This window comes from Antedon bifida, chromosome 4 (genome assembly GCF_963402885.1).
Source record: "Antedon bifida chromosome 4, ecAntBifi1.1, whole genome shotgun sequence".
Lineage (NCBI taxonomy): Eukaryota > Metazoa > Echinodermata > Crinoidea > Comatulida > Antedonidae > Antedon > Antedon bifida.
In genome coordinates this window covers 16,417,953-16,441,063 of record NC_136229.1, presented here as the reverse complement: position 1 = coordinate 16,441,063, position 23,111 = coordinate 16,417,953, and the positions used below count along the sequence as shown (strand labels likewise).

At 34.7% G+C, this 23,111-nt stretch overlaps 2 protein-coding genes and 1 pseudogene across 3 annotated transcripts in view; 2 read left to right on the top strand and 1 right to left on the bottom strand.

Moving 5' to 3' along the window:
• LOC144839212 (WD repeat-containing protein 90-like) overlaps positions 1-9,169 on the top strand; it is a 35,312-nt pseudogene extending 26,143 nt beyond the window's left edge. The window contains exons 20-40 of the transcript XR_013611736.1: positions 31-198; positions 776-904; positions 1,629-1,759; positions 1,851-1,897; positions 2,206-2,337; positions 2,605-2,690; positions 2,900-2,998; positions 3,096-3,149; positions 3,305-3,482; positions 3,688-3,891; positions 4,264-4,505; positions 4,815-4,959; positions 5,062-5,185; positions 5,400-5,577; positions 5,725-5,844; positions 5,971-6,154; positions 6,306-6,436; positions 6,582-6,758; positions 7,091-7,190; positions 7,397-7,481; positions 7,965-9,169. The product of XR_013611736.1 is annotated as a WD repeat-containing protein 90-like (transcript). The remainder of the gene's footprint in view (positions 1-30; positions 199-775; positions 905-1,628; positions 1,760-1,850; positions 1,898-2,205; positions 2,338-2,604; positions 2,691-2,899; positions 2,999-3,095; positions 3,150-3,304; positions 3,483-3,687; positions 3,892-4,263; positions 4,506-4,814; positions 4,960-5,061; positions 5,186-5,399; positions 5,578-5,724; positions 5,845-5,970; positions 6,155-6,305; positions 6,437-6,581; positions 6,759-7,090; positions 7,191-7,396; positions 7,482-7,964) is intronic.
• A 468-nt stretch (positions 9,170-9,637) lies between these two features.
• On the bottom strand, positions 9,638-12,467 carry LOC144839211 (cyclic GMP-AMP synthase-like receptor). Its single transcript, XM_078694525.1, has 5 exons — positions 12,271-12,467; positions 11,411-12,166; positions 11,004-11,047; positions 9,896-10,008; positions 9,638-9,751 (listed from the first exon to the last, which is right to left on the bottom strand). Exons 1-5 carry the CDS (start codon positions 12,465-12,467, stop codon positions 9,638-9,640), a joined length of 1,224 nt encoding a protein of 407 aa, XP_078550651.1.
• A 490-nt stretch (positions 12,468-12,957) lies between these two features.
• LOC144840573 (WD repeat-containing protein 90-like) overlaps positions 12,958-23,111 on the top strand; it is a 32,102-nt gene continuing 21,948 nt past the window's right edge. The window contains exons 1-11 of the mRNA XM_078696435.1: positions 12,958-13,073; positions 14,839-14,930; positions 15,397-15,712; positions 16,208-16,502; positions 16,872-17,010; positions 17,429-17,647; positions 21,091-21,147; positions 21,337-21,405; positions 21,624-21,734; positions 22,249-22,394; positions 22,493-22,550. Of these exons, the coding sequence (XP_078552561.1) occupies positions 13,064-13,073; positions 14,839-14,930; positions 15,397-15,712; positions 16,208-16,502; positions 16,872-17,010; positions 17,429-17,647; positions 21,091-21,147; positions 21,337-21,405; positions 21,624-21,734; positions 22,249-22,394; positions 22,493-22,550 (1,512 nt within the window). The 5' untranslated portion in view covers positions 12,958-13,063. The remainder of the gene's footprint in view (positions 13,074-14,838; positions 14,931-15,396; positions 15,713-16,207; positions 16,503-16,871; positions 17,011-17,428; positions 17,648-21,090; positions 21,148-21,336; positions 21,406-21,623; positions 21,735-22,248; positions 22,395-22,492; positions 22,551-23,111) is intronic.

Below are 23,111 nucleotides of genomic sequence, written 5' to 3'. Positions count from 1 at the left end.
TAAAATACTTATTGAAATAATATTTTACAGATGCTTCGTATAGATATCACATCAATGGGTCCAGACATAGACCAAGCCATTATAGACACTGCAGTTTGTGTACATTTTTCACCATTGAAAGCATGTCAGCTTTTAGTGGTGACATCTACCAATAGATTATTGAGACTCGATTCAAGATCAGGACGACTTATGAATGAGGTATGGATGAATTAAAAATAAAAAAAATAATGTCAAAATGATAAGTTTACTTACATTTAATTTTATAAAATATGTTAAAATATGAGCGCAAAACGTTGATGTACGCCATCATATGACCTGATGCATGTACGCTTATAGTGCTGCTGGGTTGTACCTATATGTGTCATACAGTGACTGTGATGTGCTAGTACACCGGAGTAACCCCCTACTCGTCTCGAAAGATGTACTAGGTTCTTTAAAGTGCACATGAGCTGGATGTGTACACTGGACCTACACTTTCCGCAGCATAATCGATAATTAACCGATAAACTGCCTGTGGAAACAGGGTTTAACTCATTCAAATCAGATAATTATCGGATAATTGTGATAAGTTTTAACCTTTGACCTGAAAGACAAATTGTTTCGATGTGATTGGTCCTTTGGTTGTTTGGTAATGCGCACTTTATTGGTTAAAAAATTAACCCAGCCTATGGGAGCAAGCTGTTACTCTGATTACTTATTCTTAATCCAAACAAATATTTTATTAGCTATACTTTCTTTGTAAGATTATGAGATTCTTATTTTTTTTCACTTTCAGATTTCCCATATCCATAGATCAGGATGTTCCTCAATTGATGTTATTTCCAATTGTCGTCACCTAGCAACAGCAGGTGACAAGGTCATAAAGATCTGGGATTATCACATGCGATTGGACATTAACTTTCAAGTGAGCGTCATGTTTAATGACATAATCATTCGTGATGATGTCATAATCAGTCTTGATGATGGCATACAGTAATAATTCTTGATGATGGCATACTGTAATCATTCTTGATGTCATAATCATTCTTGATGATGGCATACTGTAATCATTCTTGATGTCATAATCATTCTTGATGATGGCATACTGTAATCATTCTTGATGTCATAATCATTCTTGATGTCATAATCATTCTTGATGATGGCATACTGTAATAATTCTTGATGTCATAATCATTCTTGATGATGGCATACTGTAATCATTCTTGATGTCATAATCATTCTTGATGATGGCATACTGTAATCATTCTTGATGTCATAATCATTCTTGATTTCATAATCATTCTTGATGATGGCATACTGTAATCATTCTTGATGTTATAATCATTCTTGATGATGGCATACAGTAATAATTCTTGATGTTATAATTAAATCATTCTTGATGTCATAATCATTCTTGATGTTATAATCATTCTTGATGATGGCATACAGTAATAATTCCTGATGATGTTATAATCATTCTTGATGATGGCATACAGTAATAATTCTTGATGATGTCATAATCATTCTTGATGACACAGTTATTGTCAAGAAATTTAATCCTAACATGATAGCATGTTTCTTGTAGCACTTACTTCCGTACTTGAAGTTTATAGTGAACTTTTCAATAACTATTACTGCATTGCTTTCAGGTGTTTATTGGACATTCAGAAGATATTAAGAAGTTAATGTTCTCACCAGATGCTTTGTCACTTATCAGCGTTGGTGAAGCTATTTTTGTCTGGGACTTCTTTGGTAATGGTAGAGAGGCATCACCTAAAGAGTATGTACCTTTAATGTCTATTCAGGCAGTAATATTAAATCTACACTTTGTTAATACTTAATTTTATAAAATATTTATAATTTTTTTAAAGAGGAAGAACACCAACCAAGAACCTTCTTCCGCAAAGTGTTGGTGCAGGTAAACAAAATTATTTCTAATTTTATATTCAATAATATTTTTTTCAATTTTGTGAATGAAATTAAATAGACTACCAGAAAGTGTTTGATTAGAGTAAAGAATAATAGTGTTTTGAAAGATAACCTCTATGGTCTAGAGGTATGATTGACATTCTAGTGATCTGGAGTTTGTGTGTTCGAGTCCCACCAAAGAATTACTTGAGTATTGAATGGACTGAATATAAAGTACAATTTACATTCAAAGTAGTGCAAAATATCTGCCAACCTTGATCGTATACTGTAGTATTATCAGAATTGTTCCGACTACAGGTAGTATTTCATTTCCTGTACGAAGAAGTCTAAGTCTTGGAAACTGTCTAGTACCAAGAAAGGGCGCCCCCAAACCAACAACGCCAGATAAATTGGATGACTTCAGTGCAATGCACATGATAGAAAATACTGGTAAGAATTTTTACGTTTTTAGATTCTGTCATCTTGAATATAGCTTTTAATTTAAATTTCTAATTGTGAAATCGTATGTTTCTCAAATCAACTAACTCGCAGAATGTTACATGGTACAGTAAAACTCCTATTAGGGAGACACTTTTGTGCCTCAGGAAAGTAGGGGTGTTGGTAGGTGTTAAAATATATATTACCTCTCAATCATTTCGTGAGAAAGTCTCCAAATAAGGACTTCTACTGTATTTATTTTGTGCTTTTTTTAAATAGAAGAAAGTGACACTGGACAGTCTGTAGAGGTTCTGTTTGGAGCAGATTTGGAAAGCAGGACAGAAGAAGAATTTTCAACAGAAAATGTGAGTTCAAGTTTAAACACTTCCAAATGAGATTTTACCCAGCAATGTCTCCAGGACTTTAAAATATTTCTTAGAGAAAATATAACATAGTTATTAGGCCTGTGAGAGTACATACATAACTTTAAAAAATACTATAAATTAATATTATTTATTAATTTTAAATTTTGAAGGAAATAAGTACATTACTATTGATTATTTTTCCCTTTTAGGAAGATCTAATACCTGAAACACTAGGTCATAGTTCAAGATTCAAACAACATCGTAGAATATCAAAACACCCAACAACTACAGAAGATGAAGATGATTCGGTACCTGTGCGCCTAGAAAGTAAAGAGAAGAAAAAGATGAAAAATAATGTTGTGAAAGATGCAAGACCACGTCCAGATGTCACTGTTTTGAAAATAGAGAAATTACCATCTGCACTTTATACGAAGAGAGAATGATTCTGTTCTTGCTCAGGTAATTTTGGTGGCAGAAATTAAATACAGTAGTACACTTCTTTTGGACAATCCTATTACATATTTATCAGCAATCACTTGAACATATCTAAATAGTTTGAACCTTGTTTGATATATAACAATAAACCAAATTAATGTTTTTACTTTAAATTTTAGCGAAGATACATAGCTCCTCCCAATCAGGCAGGCTTAAAATTAAAATCTGTGATTGGGTACAATGGTAATGGGCGTGTCAACATGGTCTGGCAAGCTGATACTGGACTGTTCGCATACACTAGCGGGTGTGTTGTGATCTTAGAGGATTTGAACACCGGATCTCAGAGGCATTTGATAGGTAATGTTACAGCATGTTCAGAATTTAGGGCGTATTAATTTACTCGGTTAAGTTGGTTACCTACCCATCAAATTATCAATAATTGGTCCATAAGCCAACTTAGCTGGTAAATTAACTAAGCCTGAATGCTCCCATAGAAAGTTATGTTTGTCGCCATCACCATAATAGAATTTTTTAATAAACCTCTTATATTATATATCTCTAGGCGATGTTAGCGAGATTTCCACCCTAGCTTTACAGAATGACAGCCAATTGCTAGCCTCAGCTTCTGGTGCAAGTGGCTTAACAAGCAGCCAGATATGCCTGTGGGATGTGCAAGGAGCAGTGTGCAAGAAGGTGCTTTCTTACCATGAATATGATATAGTGTGCCTAGCTTTCTCTAGAGATGATAGGTTTCTGCTGTCAGTTGGTAAGTATTTTGTATATTTAGATTAATTGATGCTAGGTATGTAAATTCAATGATTTGATGAATAGAATTAGCTGCATTAGAATAACATAATGACACAAGTAAAGAAATGAAGAAGAATTACTATCGTTTGTGTATGACATTGAAGTCTATGTAATGTTGCTTCATGTACCCACTGCTTACTTGGGCTCGAATCTAACCCCTAGCCATCAGTGCAAGCTTAGTGGTCTGGAGATATGAATGCAGTCCCACTCAAGAACTACTTGCAAATTTTGTTTGTGTTTTGTTTTCTCAATGTACTTAGTGTAAAGTACAAAATTACATCGTAGTGCAAACATCTGAACAATTATAATATTATTTAATTGTTTTATACAGGTGACTATCGTGAACGTGCAATTGTCATCTGGAATATGATGGACTACAGCGTAATCACTGCATCAAAAACAGCGTTACCAGTGCATGCTGTGCAATGGGATCCTTATGCTACAAATGAATTTGCAACAGTTGGTGAAAAGAGCACAATGCTGTTTTGGCTTTTAGATGAAACTCAAGAACGATATAACTTAAATGTACATGAGGCTACCATACCAGAGGAATTACTAACTTCAAGACAAAAAGTAATAATTATGTTATATTTTACTAATTTTGTTATTTAATTCATTTTGTTTTCCTCAGATTGGTTCAATATCCTATTCCTCTGATTGGTGCTATATTTTATTCCTCTGATTGGTCAAATATTATATTTTCTGATTGGTCCAATATATTATACCTTTGGATGGTCCAATATCTTATTTCTCTGATTGGTCTAATATTGTATACCTTTTATTGGTCAAACATTATTCCTGATGGGTCCACTATTCCTCTGATTGGTCCAATATTCCTTCCTTTCTGAACCTCAATAAAGTATAATCAATCATTTTTGATAGGTTCACAGTGACGTGTCTCTTACTAGTCTGCACTATGGTGGTGATAGTGTGCTGTTTGTTGGAACTAGTACAGGAGTTTTGTCGGCCTGGGACACTCGTCACAATACTTGCTTTATGCACTGGGAAGCTGAAACTTCAGAAATAGGTAAGACAAGGTTCATTATAGACTACAATAAGATTATTTGTACCTTACATACAAAGAGAGACAAACATTTCATATTCATTCATTTAACTTATAATTATACAGGAGTGTTGGTTTGTCGGTTTGGTAGCAGTCGCCTTATAACAGGAGGCTGTTCCAGAAATCTGCGTTTGTGGTCAGTCTACGGAGTTGGAGAGTTGCGACTTGATGCTAATAACTTCCCAAATCAGTAAGATTTTAAAAAAATAATTATTTTGCAGATTCACATTACATTTTCTACTAAAAGAAGTAATGACAAATTTGTATTCACTTTAAACCAGGGAAGAGTGAAACCCTGCTTTTAACTATGTGTATTTGAAGGGTAACACCCAGCCTTCAGAGCCATATGGGTCAGACAGAAAATTATTATATGCTTATTTACTATCTACACACCATTTTAATAGGCCACCTGGAAAAGGACTAGTGATGGAAGATGAAATTCCTCTAGATGGCGCTATTGTAAGTGCATCATTTGACGACACTATGGATATTGGAGTTGTTGGAACTGATATTGGAACGCTTTGGTACATCAATTGGGTTGAAAGGTCATGTGTTAGACTTGTTAGTACCCACTCACAAAAGGTAAAGATTATGGATTATTATTTTATCTCTGATTTGAAACATTTTTCAATTGAGTTGTACAGTGTTTTACAATAAATGAGGATAAAGTATAAAATCACATTTAACCTTATTTGATTATTAAGATTCTCATTCATCTTTTTAAACCAGGTCACAGATATTGCGTTTGGTTGTCAAGATTTGTTTGCAACGTCATCACAAGATGGCAGTATTCGTGTCTGGTCAATGTCGGAAATGGAACAGACAATTCAGTTTCAAATACAAGATCAGGTACAATAAACCATTGATTTTAATCTAAGTATCTACAACTTGCCATGCCAGCCTTACACCGTTCATGTGAACATAGACTTAAATGTATCAGTACATTACTTGATGTAAAACTGATTTCAATTTCAGTCTTGTAACTGCATTACCTTCAATGATCAGCCATGTGAAAGCACACAAAAGGCAACCTTACCTAAATTGATGGCAGGGTACAGTGATGGCACTCTGAGAGTATTTGATCTCACCAAGGTGGAACTTGTTCTTAAGATGCATCCACATGATGTAGCTGTCACTGCTATTGCAATGTCAGCAGATGGTAAGATGGGTAAACTGGTTGATCTATTCGTATGCATTTGTTTCTAATTCAAAGTTGATAGGGTTCAAGGGTCAAGGGTCATGTCATAATAACCACAATACAATATCCAAGCATTTGGTTTCTGACTTTATTTCATGTTTTATGTAAACAGGTCGTGTAATTTTGTCTGGTGGTCAAGATGGCCTGATTGCAGTCAGTAGTCCAGCCACTGGTATGACAGTGAGGGTCATCAATGACCATAAAGGTGCCCCTATCACTGATATAAAAGTCAACATTAAAAAGGTAAGTAATGTTCCAATATAAGTAATAAACTTTTACGTTTTGTTATGATGCTTGCATAAAAAACCTGGTTACCATGCTAATAGTGCCACTACCACTATTGTACTATTGTTGTTATTTTTCATATGTTCTCCTTTTCATGTAACAGGATGCAGATGATATTGGATTTAGAAGTCCCTCGTTATGGATGGCCGCTAGTGCTGACCGACGCGTCAGTGTCTGGACAGCTGATTGGTCAAGTGATAAATGTGAAATGATTGATTGGTTATCTTTCCCAGCACCAGTCTTTGCAACGGATGGAACCATTATAAATAAGGGTGAAACGGTAATGTATAGCTATATTTAATAATATCCGACATATACATTGTATAAAACAATTAAATCTAGTGATCATACATTATGAAAATCTACAGCACCAAATAATTTGTTGTAGTTAACAAACAACATTAATTTTTACATTAATTGCGTTAAATATTTTTTGCATTTCAATGAAACCAGGATGTGACATTGTGTTGTCTAAATTATCAAAATCCCAAATATTCCTTAGTAATTTTACTCCACACAAACAACAAAAGATTATCGCCCTATAGTGTAAAGTAAAATACGTTTTAAAATATATAGGCTGATTCAATACATATTCTTTTCTTAATTCTATAGAATGAGTATGACTTGCTACCTCCCAGTTTGGTACAGTTTTCATCTGTGGATCTGTGGTATGCAGAAACAGATTCAATTCTACAGTTTGAATCAGAAAAAGGTAAACTACCGTTGTGTTTCTTCCTCATATTGTATTCCACATAATGAGAAGGTATTCTATACCTTACAGTAACATAAATCCATATGCATTTCCATATCCATAATATGTACATCGCTTAGAGGTTTCGCAACATTAGGGTATTATCCAGGATATTATCATTATATGCAAAAACTATGAAATTAAAATAAATGATTTTGTTGTTTTAGGCTGCTCGTAGCACTACTATAACTCACTGGCCAACCAGTATGGATGTATCTCCTGCTGGACATGTCATAGCTACAGGCTCAACAGGTAGGCCTAGGTTTCTTTTAAGCCTAGCCACTACATACTGGCACGAGTAACAGTTTGCTCACTAAAAAATTTGCCGCAAACTGTGATCGTGTTCTATCGGACGCATACTAAATTTTCTCATTGGATAATTACTTACTACGCTATACGGCACGTGCTGCCATATTGTAATAAATCAGAACATGCCATGAGCTATTAGCGCACGTTCGGAAAATGACATGCGTATATTAAACACGATAGATATTTTCCTCAGCGGCACGCATGGCCGATTCCTCACAAATTCTCCGGCGCAGACTGTGAGCAAATTGTTACTTGTGCCAGTAGGCTCATCCACTAGCTATAGTGTGCACCGGCCTTTATGTAATATCTAATACGTGGATCAGGAAATCTCGAAAAAAAAATGATGTGGTCTGTTACCATAACAGTCAGACAATTTTACTGGCCAATCAATTTAAATATTGCCTTTGGAATTAAAATTTCTTTCAGAGCGACTGGTCAAGTTGATGGATTACCATGAGGGCAGTTTCCAAGATTTCATTGGACACAACGATGCTGTTCAACTTGTTGCTTTCACCCCTCTGGCAAGCTCCTCTTCTCCGTTGCTTTTAATGAGATATTTGTTTGGGAAGTAAAAGTATGATGTATCCTTCTTAGAAAGGTTTTTTGAATTTTATGAATTCCACAAATATTTATTGTTAAATTTTAACAATTATCAATTTTATAGGCTTTAAACTTAAATGATTCAATACTTTAGAATATGAAGCTATATAATGTTTTTATTTATGAAGTTTAGAGATGGTAAAATGTGAAGTTTTTTATTACAAGAACTTATATTAAGTGGTTCCCATCTGTGAATGGTATTTAAAAAATGGCATTGGGATAGCTTCCCCAACTTGCCCATTATCTCAGGTTTTAATACTTTTACCAAGCAATAAGCTATATAAATATAAACACACGCACACTGCCAAAAATAACAATTGAGACACAGTTATATTAAATTACCATTATTTTTTCCTTTTTCTATGCAAATTATGTACATATGTATTTATACTACAACATTATATTATATATTGCAGTGATTTGTATATTTTGAAAATGTATATATGAGTGTAGATATTTTAGATTATTGGTTTCAATTTATATTTAACTTTTTGAATTCAATGCACAGCATGTAGGAATATTTAAAAAGTACAAAATGAAATATGTTTTTGCTCTGTTTCTGTTGCAAATAAAGTGTTTGACATGAGTATTTTTTATTTTTATGTGTACTGTACTTTGTGTGTGTTTTATAAAACAGGGTTTAACCAAGACAGATGCTTGCTAATATAATATAATAAGACTATTATAATAAGACTATTTAGTCTGATTGTAGTCCCAAATTAAATATTTGATTAAACCAAACCAAAGAACACAAACTTACCACCGACTGGTAGGAGAAACTAAACGGGTTGTTCCATTTAAAGTATTTATAATTAACTACTGACCAATCAGAAACAGGTGTGTAAAATACTTTATTACCTATAACAATTGTGTAAAAGCATATTTAACTTAAGCAATGCATTTATATTCTTGCTCTTGTTAGATTTAAGGAAAGTATGAAGCAATTTTAAGTATTAAAATACCTTAAATATATAATATGATTTTAGATTTCATGTAAGAAGAATTAATATGCAAGATTGAATGCTTTTAAAAATCCTCCATCTACATATAATAATACTATATAGAATATTTTTATTATTGTTGTGTAATAATATAGAGTATCATTTCACTACAATTCAATATAATTATTCATTAAAATCTTTTTTCATTAAAATCATTGTTTTAGATTATTCTTAAAAATAGTAATTATCATAATATCATTTGTGTTTTTGTAATTATTCATTAACATTTTTTTTCAATAAATCATTCAGTAAAATCATTCACAACTGTACATGTTTTAAAATGTGTATAATACTACTCTATTATCAACCAAAAACTTCAATGTTGAATCTTCTTGAATTCCATATTCACCAAGTGAATCTTCTATTATTCCATTGTGGGTAAGTCATTGGAGATACATAGGTATCCCTTGAAATGATAGATATAGCCTGTGTATGTTCTCTGTTGAGTTCACTTTGAATTCAAAATTACTGTTGGTTAAATTACAAAAATAAGTATAGTTAGGTAGAAGTATGAGTGGGATGGGTGTGCATCGTATTGGTACACACAAAGTAAAGTGGCCTGATTATGTTTGTAAGGAATAATTTTGGAGTGGTGAAGAGATGGTCCTTGATCTGATGTAAAAGTTTTAATTTTAGAATAAAACATTACAAAGATTTATGTGTTTAATTATGGTACTGCTATACAAGAATAGTTTACAATCAGGGACTTGCCACCTCTCTTGGAGTGATTTATTATTTGTTTTCCACATACCGTACCTTGTTCTGAGAGTAAAATACTGCAGCCAAACCCACGGCTGCTCCACATACAGCAAGAGCTACAGTACAAAGAAATCCCAGTCCACCACTAGCTTGTTCATCCTTCCTTGCTACTGTATACAGTGACAAATTTACAAACAATTATTACAAAAAAAAAAACTTTGAGTTATATAATTTTAAAAGGTACATTTCTTTTTGTGAGCCACTATCATGATTGCTCACATTATGCAGTATTAGTACCTCTAGTGACTTGTCATGCCTTGTGGTCATGTGTTATGTCTAGCTATGGTGCCCCAGTGGCGTATCCAGCCCGCCCCCCCCCCCCCCCCTGATTTGGTGTCCGTCGGCACATCATCGCGTCCGTCGGCAAACAAAGGTGCCGGGGACAAAAAAAAAGTTAGGATTCTGGCTGATTTGATTGGTGGATGCGAATCACCCGCAGCGGAATGTTTTCTCTCCCGCGCGTGTACCATGAAGTCATACCGTCTCTCTGATCATTACTACACAAAGTTGGAGCAATGAATTTGTCCGAATTCCGTTAAGTAAACAACTTTATATATTTTATAAGCATTTAATGACATGTTTTATTGATATTTCCAATGGTGATATATAAAATAAATTACTAAAAAACAAAATTATATGTAATTATTTAAACCAAAAATGGCGTAGTTAATAGAATTGTCGACTGAGGCCGCACATTGTTTTACTTCTTTCGTGGCTAAAAACGATCATTTTCGGCGATGTTTTAGACCCTATATTTCGAAAACTACAAGTCAGATTTTCGTAATTCTTTCTTTATTGTAATATTAATACAACATAGTAACAGATAAATTTGGTTTTAATTTTGCATCGTTATCCCATATAAGACAATATGACTATGCAATCCTAGAACATATATTGATCAGGTGTATGTACAGGTATTGACACTAATTTTGTCGGCAAATTGGCAATTCCCGGCCCCCCCAACTTCAAAATCCTGGATACGCCACTGGGTGCCCCTGGGTGCCCCTGGGGGTATATAACATCATGTATGATTCTCCATACGACTATCCTGGAGCTAGGTACAGTGTCTATCATGATCAGAATAATTGCCAAAAACAAGTCTTACCACTTTCTACAGTTGTTGCAGCTAAGTCTAAATCATCTGGTATGCTATATAAAACAAATACAAAATTAAAAAGTAAATGGTAAAAGACAATGGTAAACTGTAATGTAGGGTATGACCTGGGACTTGCAGCCTATTGAGCTGAATATCGGTACAATATTCAATGATATGGTTATTTATGACTTTTTATAACTGACGGACTAAAAAAGTCAGTTATAAGTAATTCTGTATGTGATTATTGATGTTCATAAATATAAAGTGTAAAGTTATTTTTTTATTTTCCCACCATTAAATCTTATCTTTAAAATGATGATCCTCAATTTCCAACAAAAAATAAATGACAGCAAATTTCTTCATTATAAAATCTGTTGGATTACCAGTACAGCATGCCTATATTGAGTTGTTTTTACCTGTTTAAGACTGCCATGAGGGTTTCATCATATCTGCTTATGCGGCGCAACCAGTTTCTTAAATTGTCCAAAGTGCTATGACTGACAGATTGGAACAAATTAATATCTGTATTAAAGAAACAAGGCAGACTTTCATCCTCTAAGAATTCTATTAAAATACCAATAAGTCTTTTGAACCAAATATCAAGATCGTCTTCCTTCCATGATATCTCATTTCTTTTATTTAGGTAAAGCAGGTAGGTTTTGAGATGGTATGATTTCACCTTTCCAAATTGTGAACGATGCTGGTCTGAAGCTGCAATCGCCTTCCAAATCTTTAGACATGCACGATGAACTTCATTCATCATTCTATTTATAACTTCCTTCTCTTGTTCAGAGTAACTCATTCTCCAGATATGGTTGAAAATATTATCAGCAAGAGGCATCATTGAATGGTAATGGTCTGCTCTTTGATGACGTTTGGCAACAAGATATTCTCCTCCTTGTAGCTTTACAGCAGGAACCAAATCAATATCAATAGTGACATCACCATGTTTTACACGAAGTCGCTTTGCTGCACCTTGATCACGCATTTTAATGTCATATCCTGGCAACTGGGCTTTCATAAATACAATTGCATCATTTACCACTGCTTGCATCCTACGGTTCATTAGTACTGGACTTAGCATACCATCTATGATACACTTCTGCCAAATATCATCACTGCTATATATGAAATAGTAGCCTGGTGCCTCCTCCATCTCAACAACTTCTGTGCTGTCATACAGTATATTGGTATAAGTAGATCAAACTCAATAGGCTTAGTTACCCTCAGACCTTCAAAGCTACTGCCCTGGCGAATTAAATCACCAAATTCATACTTCACGCTTGTACTTTTTGTATACATTTCAAACTTTTCTATGATCTTCTCCAATACATGCCTAGCTTCCGTTCGTACAGATTTATTAATAACAGCATGTTTGTAGTAGAATGATCTAAGCTTTAAGAGCAATGGTTTTCCACATTGAACTGGACCAATAGAATCTTCTCTATAGTTCCCGTAACCGTAATATGACATCTTGTGTTTTTTCTAAATGATAATTTAAAAAATCAATTAGGATATATCCTGCTCATATGAGTACTTACCAGACCATTTTATTCAAATAAAACTCAAAACAAAATAATACTGCTCTTAATTGTTAATTGTGAATCTTAAATAAAGAAAATCTTTTGTGCCACAAATAGCAAAGACTGTTGATTGCAAAAACTTTCATCAGTCCTTCTCCCTGTGAGGCAAAGCCAAACTTGCATTGGTAAACTTATAATTCCAACTATTGTATAATGACTAAAGTACTTGCCAAAACAATCAACTTAACGACACACGATTCTTTAACTTAAAAAGTTCTTTACCTTAATAATTAATACTAAATAAAATAGCTTCTTTTTAAGATATTTGTTTTATGGATAGCGTTCGGGAATTTCCCAAACAGGTCCTGTTTGTGACGTAGATGTACTATTGAGGGCGCTGTTCTAGATGATAACATTTGAAAACATGGCGGTGAACTACAATTTTCTTGTAAACAAAACAGAAATGCGTTATTAACAATATAACAAAGAATATGCTTTAAACTTTTTGACAACATAAATAACGATATATTCACTGAAACCTTAACTATGTCGAAAAGTATGTAAAGCATTACATTTTTGTAATTTAATAATTAAGTATGCTAGGCCTAGTAGGAGGCCTAGCCTAGCTAGGCCCTAGGCCTACTAGTTCTAGGCCTAGGCTAGGTAGGGCACATAGAGGCCTAGGCCTATAGACTATCTAGCTAGGCCTAGGCGCGCCTATATGCTAGCCTAGGCCTACCTACTAGAGGCTAGCCTACCAACGCCCTAGCTAGCCTAGGCTAGGCTAGCTTTATTTTTTTACTAGGCCTAGCTAGCTAGATTAGAATAGGTTCGCTCGCGTACCATTTAGACCACAAGTGGTTCTCGAATATATACACAGTAATTTTAACGTAAAAAATGGCGAATTAAAGTGTACGTACCGCAGGACTAGCCTAGACCTACTACTATACATGTCATTTGCAGCAATGAATAAATAGACACAGTGATTTATGTAGTCGAGTCAAATGGCCGAGTGGTAGGGTAAGGTAGGGTCGCCGTTTATTGTACCTAAAAAGTCAACAGTAATATTGTCAATATCAGCAGCATGGGTTCGAGGCCGACTCGCTCCTACCTAGTTCTGGTGGTGGAACAAGTCTTCTATAAACCGTACAGTAGGTCCAGTGTACACAGTTATAACCTGTGTACACTTTAAAGAACCCAGTTCATTATTCGAGAAAAGTGAACTGGTATCAGGGGGATTACCACCTATCTGATATGACAGTGATTAATTTACTAATTAAAACTAATGTAATCCTTGGGCACATTGCCTAAAAGACATACAATAAAAAAAAATAGTCAACTAAAATTAGCACCCTGGGAATTACTTCCGAAAGAACTTTTTTAGTCAAATTTAAATAAACTCAGTTTTGTAGGTAACATTAGGATTGAGAGATCGTGAAAAATATATTATTTATGTTTTATAAATAATATACTACTATCTAAACACAGTAAAACATTTTGGGATTTAATATTTATATTTTTTGTAATTATTAATTAATATAATTAACGTTCAGAAGCAACTGTCAGTAATAAACTTTATTCGTATAATTATGTGTTTAAACGGTACCCACGCTGACAGTATTTACTTGTGTTATACCAAATAATTGTACTGGGAGACTGACAGATTGGAATGTTCCATTCATCGCCAAGCAATACATTTGTATAAACATTTTTGATGCTATACTTGCAAGCTGTTTAACCAATTTTCAGTTATTAAAAACAATTATCGTAGAAGGAGATAGGTAAATGCGAAGCATCCTCGTAATATTGTGTGCGGGTATTTTTCAGCATGGACATCTATTAGACAATGTATACCACGATCCAAAAATACCCCTATTTGGGGCAAATCGTTGAACCTTGAACCTAAATTCGTTTTTCATTGTCAATAACTAATTATGTAGCTCAACTTAATTTAGTAAACAGACTAAAAACAAACCAACATAATAATATATACCAACCATCGAGTACAAATTCTATTCTAGAAGTAACGCACGATTTACCAACATTTGCCCTTACGTAAATTTATATATATAGGTTAAAAGCAGTTAAGTTTAACTTTAAGGAAGGAGGCCAGCTAAAACCGCCTAGCTTAGTCTAGCTTAGTAATTATAGCACGGATAGCTAGGCCCTATTCTATAGAATTGGCCGGCCAGAGCAGAGGGTGTATATCTAGGGCTAAGTCTAAGAGGCCCCTCCTAGATAGCTAACCTAACCTGAATTTTAATACAGTATTACTGTGTTTATACCATACCATATTAAATTATGTGTTTTGTTGTTTATAGTATGGCAGCATCCATTTGTAAATATTTTTAAGCACTATCGTATTGAAGAATGGAAAAAGTCAAGCAAAGAAGGAGAGGTGATGTCAGTAATGGTAAGGCAACCCTTGCTGTAATGGCACCAGGCACTGTTTTAAACCAAAACCCCTCCCCAATAACAATAATCAAATTGACTGGATTACAGTGTTTTGTTTTAAATTTTAAGGTGTACATTGTCATGAAAATTGTAATTATTATTTAATTAATTTATTGCCTTAGAATTGATATAGCTTACCTTTATTTAAATCTAAAATTAAGAAATGTTTAAAGTACTTTCATGAATTGTTCTTGCTGTCTTGTGTTGCTACATATGTTCCATTTTGTAAGTGGCAGGCTACTGAGTGTGAATTGAAATAACATAGAAAAAATTGTATAAATAAATATGAATAAACAGAAATTGCAAAAGTTATGTACAGTATTTATATGGTAGATAGCCTAATAATTGTTTTATTTATTTTCTTTTCTAACTTAAAAGTAAATTCGGCTCTGAAACACATAATATTTCCTTTTTTTTCAACACAGGACAAAACTTTGAAATGCACTGTATACCGCATAACTGGTTCAATCCCTGCAGGCAACTACATCCAACTTCCACAGACGTCCACCCAGTCATTGGGATTGACCGGTCGCTACCTCTACCTACTGTTCCGACCAGCTGGCGGCAAATATTTTGTAGTCCATCTGGATGTGGTGACAGACGATGATCTTGTTGTCCGGATTTCTTTCTCAAATCTTTTCAAGGAGTTTAAGAGTTCTTCAACCTGGCTACAGCTTCCTTTTGTTTGCAATGCAGGAAAGGATTCTATTGACCACTACACAGCCCCAGCAGATAAGCAAGGTGAGAGACAAAATGTAAATTATATTTATTGGTCTCAAATTACAAGAAACAGTAAAAAGGCAGATTAAGCCCTCTAAAGTGCCTTTCACACCTGCTCCGGTTCCAGCGGCAGCACTGCAAATAAAATCATGTAGCAATGTTTCTTAGCGCCCCGCAGCTATGTGCCAATTGAGTAAAAAGATCATTCTAAACATGTGAATGCGCAGAATTATCTTTTTACTTGATAGCTGTGTAGCACGTCATAAAATCAAAAAGTCACTAATACTGTACGGGCGAATCTGAACTCGAGCAGGACTCTGAGCGAAGCAGGTGTGAAAGACGCTTATTGCCTGGGAAAAGATTTGACAGTATACTGTAGGAAAGATGTTTATGATTATTTTTATTACACATACTGTACACACACAAAACTGCAACCACTTAAATACAAGTGAGTATAAATCTAATACAATTCTCATAATACAAATGATTCAATCAAAATAATACTTTCAATTACAGTGAGACATGGTCCAGCACCTAATAGCACCAAATGGACAGTACTTGTCCTTGATTTCCAGTACATTCTTTCCATGTACCTAAATCGTAAATATGCATACCTGAAGAACATTCGGCTTTGTGCTAACCTTGCAGTGAAGAACATGTTTACGAGCGACATGCAGTATGAACCTGGTATAACATTGAAGAAGGCAAAGGATGCTGGGCTACTAGCCCATGGGGTTGCCCCAATACCAAGAGACATGATGTTTCATGTTCCAAAAGGTCAAAATTGGTATGACCTCTATGATTATATAAGGTATGTCGTTTTCTCAGAATTTTTATTGAAAAATTCATTATCCTGACAATATTAAAATTGTGTGATAGACTATAAAAATATATGATTACTGTATATGTACAGTATTTACAACAATCTGTATTTTTTGTAAAACAGTGTGGTAACAAATTGTGTGCCTTGCCTTTGATGTAAACTGTGTAAAGAAATATTTAACAAAGGTTATTCAATCATAATATGTGTAAAGGAGTATTTTATTATATTAATGTTATTCTAACAACTTTAATAGATCACCCCAACATTTGGACTAAATGGTGTGTAGCCATCAGGCATTGACCAGGGTTAGTACAGTATGTGAACGCTTATTAACAAGTATGTTACAATTTGTTGTAGGTTCCCAGTATCAGCATCAAAAGTACCATTTGACTCCATACAAGTAGCTGCCAGTACAAGGATTGCCTCTAGCCCACAAAAGCAGCCTCCTCCGCTAGGAACTCTCAGTCCACAACGAGTAGAACCCAAGCAAGTGCATGTAAGATAAGAGTCCTTAATTTATTTATATTTGAAAATAAGTTTGAAAATGGTACATCTACCTTTTTATAATAAAGAACATTAATCAATAATTTTAGATGTGTATGGTATACACTACTAAAAGTAAGGTTTGTAGTACACTGTGTGTTTCCAAAAAAAGGAAACAAAGTAAAGGCTGTCTCTATTGTTATGCTACCACTATCATGGAATAGGCTTAAGGTTCTCCAGAAGGTTCTCCGGTGGAAACATAGAGAAATTCTCAACCATATTTTATTTCTTTGGAGAAACACATGATGTACCACAAACCGTACTTATTCACTTATGCAAACCTTGTATTGTATGTATACAGTTATCCAGTATCAAGTAATAAGTAATCACTATTTTTTTATAGAATTGTTCTTGTTTCTATTCCATTACAGGTTGACAAGAAAACTGATGAACGTGTTACTCAAATGGATAACCTTACCAAGCCAAAGAAAGAGTGGAAGCGCCGTCCCAAGGTGACCGCTCGACTACCTACCGTGAACTTATCGAGTAAAGACCCATCGGTTCACGTAGGAGAACAAGGAGAAGTGCATGTGTTTGCTAAGGATCAGGATAATGTCACTTTACATAGGCATGATGCTGCATCAGGATTGGTGAGTACATTATCTCATTTACACAGGCATGATGCTGCATCAGGATTGGTGAGTACATTATCTCATTTACATAGGCATGATGCTGCATCAGGATTGGTGAGTACATTATCTCATTTACATAGGCATGATGCTGCATCAGGAATGGTGAGTACATTATCTCATTTACATAGGCATGATGCTGCATCAGGAATGGTGAGTACATTATCTCATTTACATAGGCATGATGCTGCATCAGGATTGGTGAGTACATTATCTCATTTACATAGGCATGATGCTGCATCAGGATTGGTGAGTACATTATCTCATTTACATAGGCATGATGCTGCATCAGGATTGGTGAGTACATTATCTCATTTACATAGGCATGATGCTGCATCAGGATTGGTGAGTACATTATCTCATTTACATAGGCATGATGCTGCATCAGGATTGGTGAGTACATTATCTCATTTACATAGGCATGATGCTGTATCAGGATTGGTGAGTACATTATCTCATTTACATAGGCATGATGCTGCATCAGGATTGGTGAGTACATTATCTCATTTACATAGGCATGATGCTGCATCAGGATTGGTGAGTACATTATCTCATTTACATAGGCATGGTGCTGCATCAGGATTGGTGAGTACATTATCTCATTTACATAGGCATGATGCTGCATCAGGATTGGTGAGTACATTATCTCATTTACATAGGCATGATGCTGCATCAGGATTGGTGAGTACATTATCTCATTTACATAGGCATGATGCTGCATCAGGATTGGTGAGTACATTATCTCATTTACATAGGCATGATGCTGCATCAGGATTGGTGAGTACATTTTCTCATTTACATAGGCATGATGCTGCATCAGGATTGGTGAGTACATTATCTCATTTACATAGGCATGATGCTGCATCAGGATTGGTTAGTACATTATCTCATTTACATAGGCATGATGCTGCATCATGATTGGTGAGTACCTTATCTCATTTGCATAGGCATGATGCTGCATCAGGATTGGTGAGTACATTATCTCATTTACATAGGCATGATGCTGCATCAGGATTGGTGAGTACATTATCTCATTTACATAGGCATGATGCTGCATCAGGATTGGTGAGTACATTATCTCATTTACATAGGCATGATGCTGCATCAGGATTGGTGAGTACATTATCTCATTTACATAGGCATGATGCTGCATCAGGATTGGTGAGTACATTATCTCATTTACATAGGCATGATGCTGCATCAGGATTGGTGAGTACATTATCTCATTTACATAGGCATGATGCTGCATCAGGATTGGTGAGTACATTATCTCATTTACATAGGCATGATGCTGCATCAAGATTGGTGAGTACCTTATCTCATTTACATAGGCATGATGCTGCATCAGGATTGGTGAGTACATTATCTCATTTACATAGGCATGATGCTGCATCAGGATTGGTGAGTACATTATCTCATTTACATAGGCATGATGCTGCATCAGGATTGGTTAGTACATTATCTCATTTACATAGGCATGATGCTGTATCAGGATTGGTGAGTACATTATCTCATTTGCATAGGCATGATGCTGCATCAGGATTGGTGAGTACATTATCTCATTTGCATAGGCATGATGCTGCATCAGGATTGGTGAGTACATTATCTCATTTACATAGGCATGATGCTGCATTAGGATTGGTGAGTACATTATCTCATTTACATAGGCATGATGCTGCATCAGGATTGGTGAGTACATTATCTCATTTACATAGGCATGATGCTGCATCAGGATTGGTGAGTACATTTTCTCATTTACATAGGCATGATGCTGCATCAGGATTGGTGAGTACATTATCTCATTTACATAGGCATGATGCTGCATCAGGATTGGTGAGTACATTATCTCATTTACATAGGCATGATGCTGCATCAGGATTGGTTAGTACATTATCTCATTTACATAGGCATGATGCTGCATCATGATTGGTGAGTACCTTATCTCATTTGCATAGGCATGATGCTGCATCAGGATTGGTGAGTACATTATCTCATTTACATAGGCATGATGCTGCATCAGGATTGGTTAGTACATTATCTCATTTACATAGGCATGATGCTGCATCATGATTGGTGAGTACCTTATCTCATTTGCATAGGCATGGTGCTGCATCAGGATTGGTGAGTACATTATCTCATTTACATAGGCATGATGCTGCATTAGGATTGGTGAGTACATTATCTCATTTACATAAGCATGATGCTGCATCAGGATTGGTGAGTACATTATCTCATTTGCATAAGCATGATGCTGCATCAGGATTGGTGAGTACATTATCTCATTTACATAAGCATGATGCTGCATCAGGATTGGTGAGTACATTATTTCATTTACATAGGCATGATGCTGCATCAGGATTGGTGAGTACATTATCTCATTTACATAGGCATGATGCTGCATCATGATTGGTGAGTACCTTATCTCATTTGCATAGGCATGGTGCTGCATCAGGATTGGTGAGTACATTATCTCATTTACATAGGCATGATGCTGCATCAGGATTGGTGAGTACATTATCTCATTTACATAGGCATGATGCTGCATCAGGATTGGTGAGTACATTATCTCATTTGCATAGGCATGATGCTGCATCAGGATTGGTGAGTACATTATCTCATTTGCATAAGCATGATGCTGCATCAGGATTGGTGAGTACATTATCTCATTTACATAGGCATGATGCTGCATCAGGATTGGTGAGTACATTATCTCATTTACATAGGCATGATGCTGAATCAGGATTGGTGAGTACATTATCTCATTTACATAGGCATGATGCTGCATCAGGATTGGTGAGTACATTATCTCATTTACATAGGCATGATGCTGCATCAGGATTGGTGAATACATTATCTCATTTACATAGGCATGATGCTGCATCAGGATTGGTGAGTACATTATCTCATTTACATAGGCATGATGTTTCATCAGGATTGGTAGTAAAGTGGAAAAATCATTCCATTATCTCATTTGAATATTGTTCCAAAAAAAATAATACTATGGAGTAGGAACACTAGTAGACCAAACCCAGTACCGTTTTGATTTCGATCATTCGAGATATTTCCTCATGACGTTATATTATATACAGGCATAAAAAAAGGTTATGATGTGAATAATTAAACTGTTTGTTTAGAAGTACAAGATGCTATAAAGAAAGGTGTATGCTAGCTTGAGGCTGAGAGGGACTTGCCATCCCAGTTTTACCAAGTCATTGTTACCCATTTAGACAATTTTTCAGTTTTGATTTGTATACTGTTATTACCTACATGGTTGTGCCAGACATTATATGGCAAAAAACTAAATTGAGCCCTAAATTAGCATTATAAACCATACATACATTTAGTTACAAGTTGTCGAATATTAATTAAAACATTTTTATTATTATTTTATACACCATTTATAGAGTACCTCTACAAAGGTTGTTTCCAGCTCTTCTCCGGTGTCCAAACAATTTAACAAGGTAAAAGTAAATTTATATTATTATTCAACTATCTATAATCAGTGGTATTGTTTCATAATAGTGCTAAACATTTGCTGTTTGTTTTGCTATCCAGTGGCATACAAGTATATGACTCCAAAGCCAGTGGACCTCTGACTTAGATTAAATGAAGCATAAACTGAATTTTGGCATTTTCTTGTTTATTTTTAGAGTTTGAAACCAGATCCCATTTTAGCATTGCGAAGAATTGTGGGCTTTGGTGGTTACTCTACTACGGAGGTTTGTTTTTTTTGTTTTTTTAAAACAATAAATATAAGTATTAAATAATGAATATTTGTGAGTTGAATTGGGAGAATATTTCATGAGTTGAACGATTGACTAGGTGGAGTTAAATATCTTTTCAACGAGATGAACGTAATTAAAATTTAGATCTTGTGTACGTTTTTGCTTCTTATACACCTGAGATAGTTTGAAATTTTGTTTCGTTTAAACCCTAGGCAATTTGGTCAAAGGATGGCACTCACATTATCTACCCTTGCCATGCTGTGGTTGTATCAATGGATGCAAGTAATGGCGTGCAGAGATTTTTCATTGGTCACACGGATAAGGTACAGTAAAAAAACAAGTTGTGATTATGATGATCATAATGATGCCCAAAAAATACGATAGTGTTTATCAAGGGATTTTATACCATCAGTTCTGGGTTAAAATAAAGCTTTGTGAAAGCATGGACCTATCTAATTTATAGGTCCATGATGAAAGCTTTAGAATAAATTTGACCTAACCCAAATAAAAGTGTTAGGTTTTATCATTTTTAGCCCTTCCTGTGATATATACACTATTATATTTATTTATGTTTACCATGTTTATGATTTATATTGGGTAAATAAATAAGAAAGAAAAAGTAATGGTTTAAATAACAATATTGAGACGATGTGGGAGGTGGCTAGCCAGTTGCATCATATCAGCATGCCTTTGACCCATAGACTAGTTTTTGTGTGAAACAAGTCAATTTGGATATACAGTACTGTAGAATATAAATTAGATTAGAATTTGTCAACATTAAAACCATATTGCTATTTTTCATTGTGGTATTTATAACATTTGTTGTAATATTTATAGATTTCATCTCTCTCCTTGAATGGGAATGGTCACCTTTTGGCATCTGGTCAAACTGGACGTTTAAGTGTTGTCCGAGTGTGGAACTTTCATAGTGGAAAGTGTCTTGCTATGTTTAAAACACATGTCCACTCTTTGTTTGCTCTCAGGTAAAAGATTAATATTGGAATTTTATATTTTGATTATTTTACCCATTTAACAGAGAATTTGAAACAAAACTCAATAAATACATGTTTCTCTTCCGTAGCTTTTCAGTCTCAGGAAGCACTCTGTGTGGAGTTGGAAAAGATGGACATGGCAAAAATGTAAGTAGGTTAGATTAAGCCATTTAATATTTTTAAAAAATATAAAAGTAATCGATGATAGTCTATTAGAATAGGACAGAAGAATGGCTATTAATTTGGAAGGGTGTCGCTGTTTATTCAGTTGACTCCTCCTGTTTTCATGGCTGACTGGTCATGTATAAACATGTTTATTATGTAGTAGACGTAATACAAAGGCTTCAATCGTTTTATTGTTTTATCTATCAGGTATATTCCATTTAGAGAAATAATACAAATAATTTATCTGAAATGTAAAATTATCTTTTATAACCTTTTATCTTTGATTTTTGTTATGTTTATTTTTCGTCTGTTTTTTTGTGATTTGCTACATTATATTGCTTTATGTGTTTATATGAAAGACCCCTTCATTGTCAGCAAATAACGTTTAGGGTTAAGGTTAAAAAAATGTATATAGACGGCCCCGCAATAGACTACAGTATACCATGCCCTGCCAGATATATTGTTAATGTTTATTTATTGATTATAAACTGAGTACATGATAAAATCATGCAGTGAGTAGGGATGTTTATGTACATACACAAT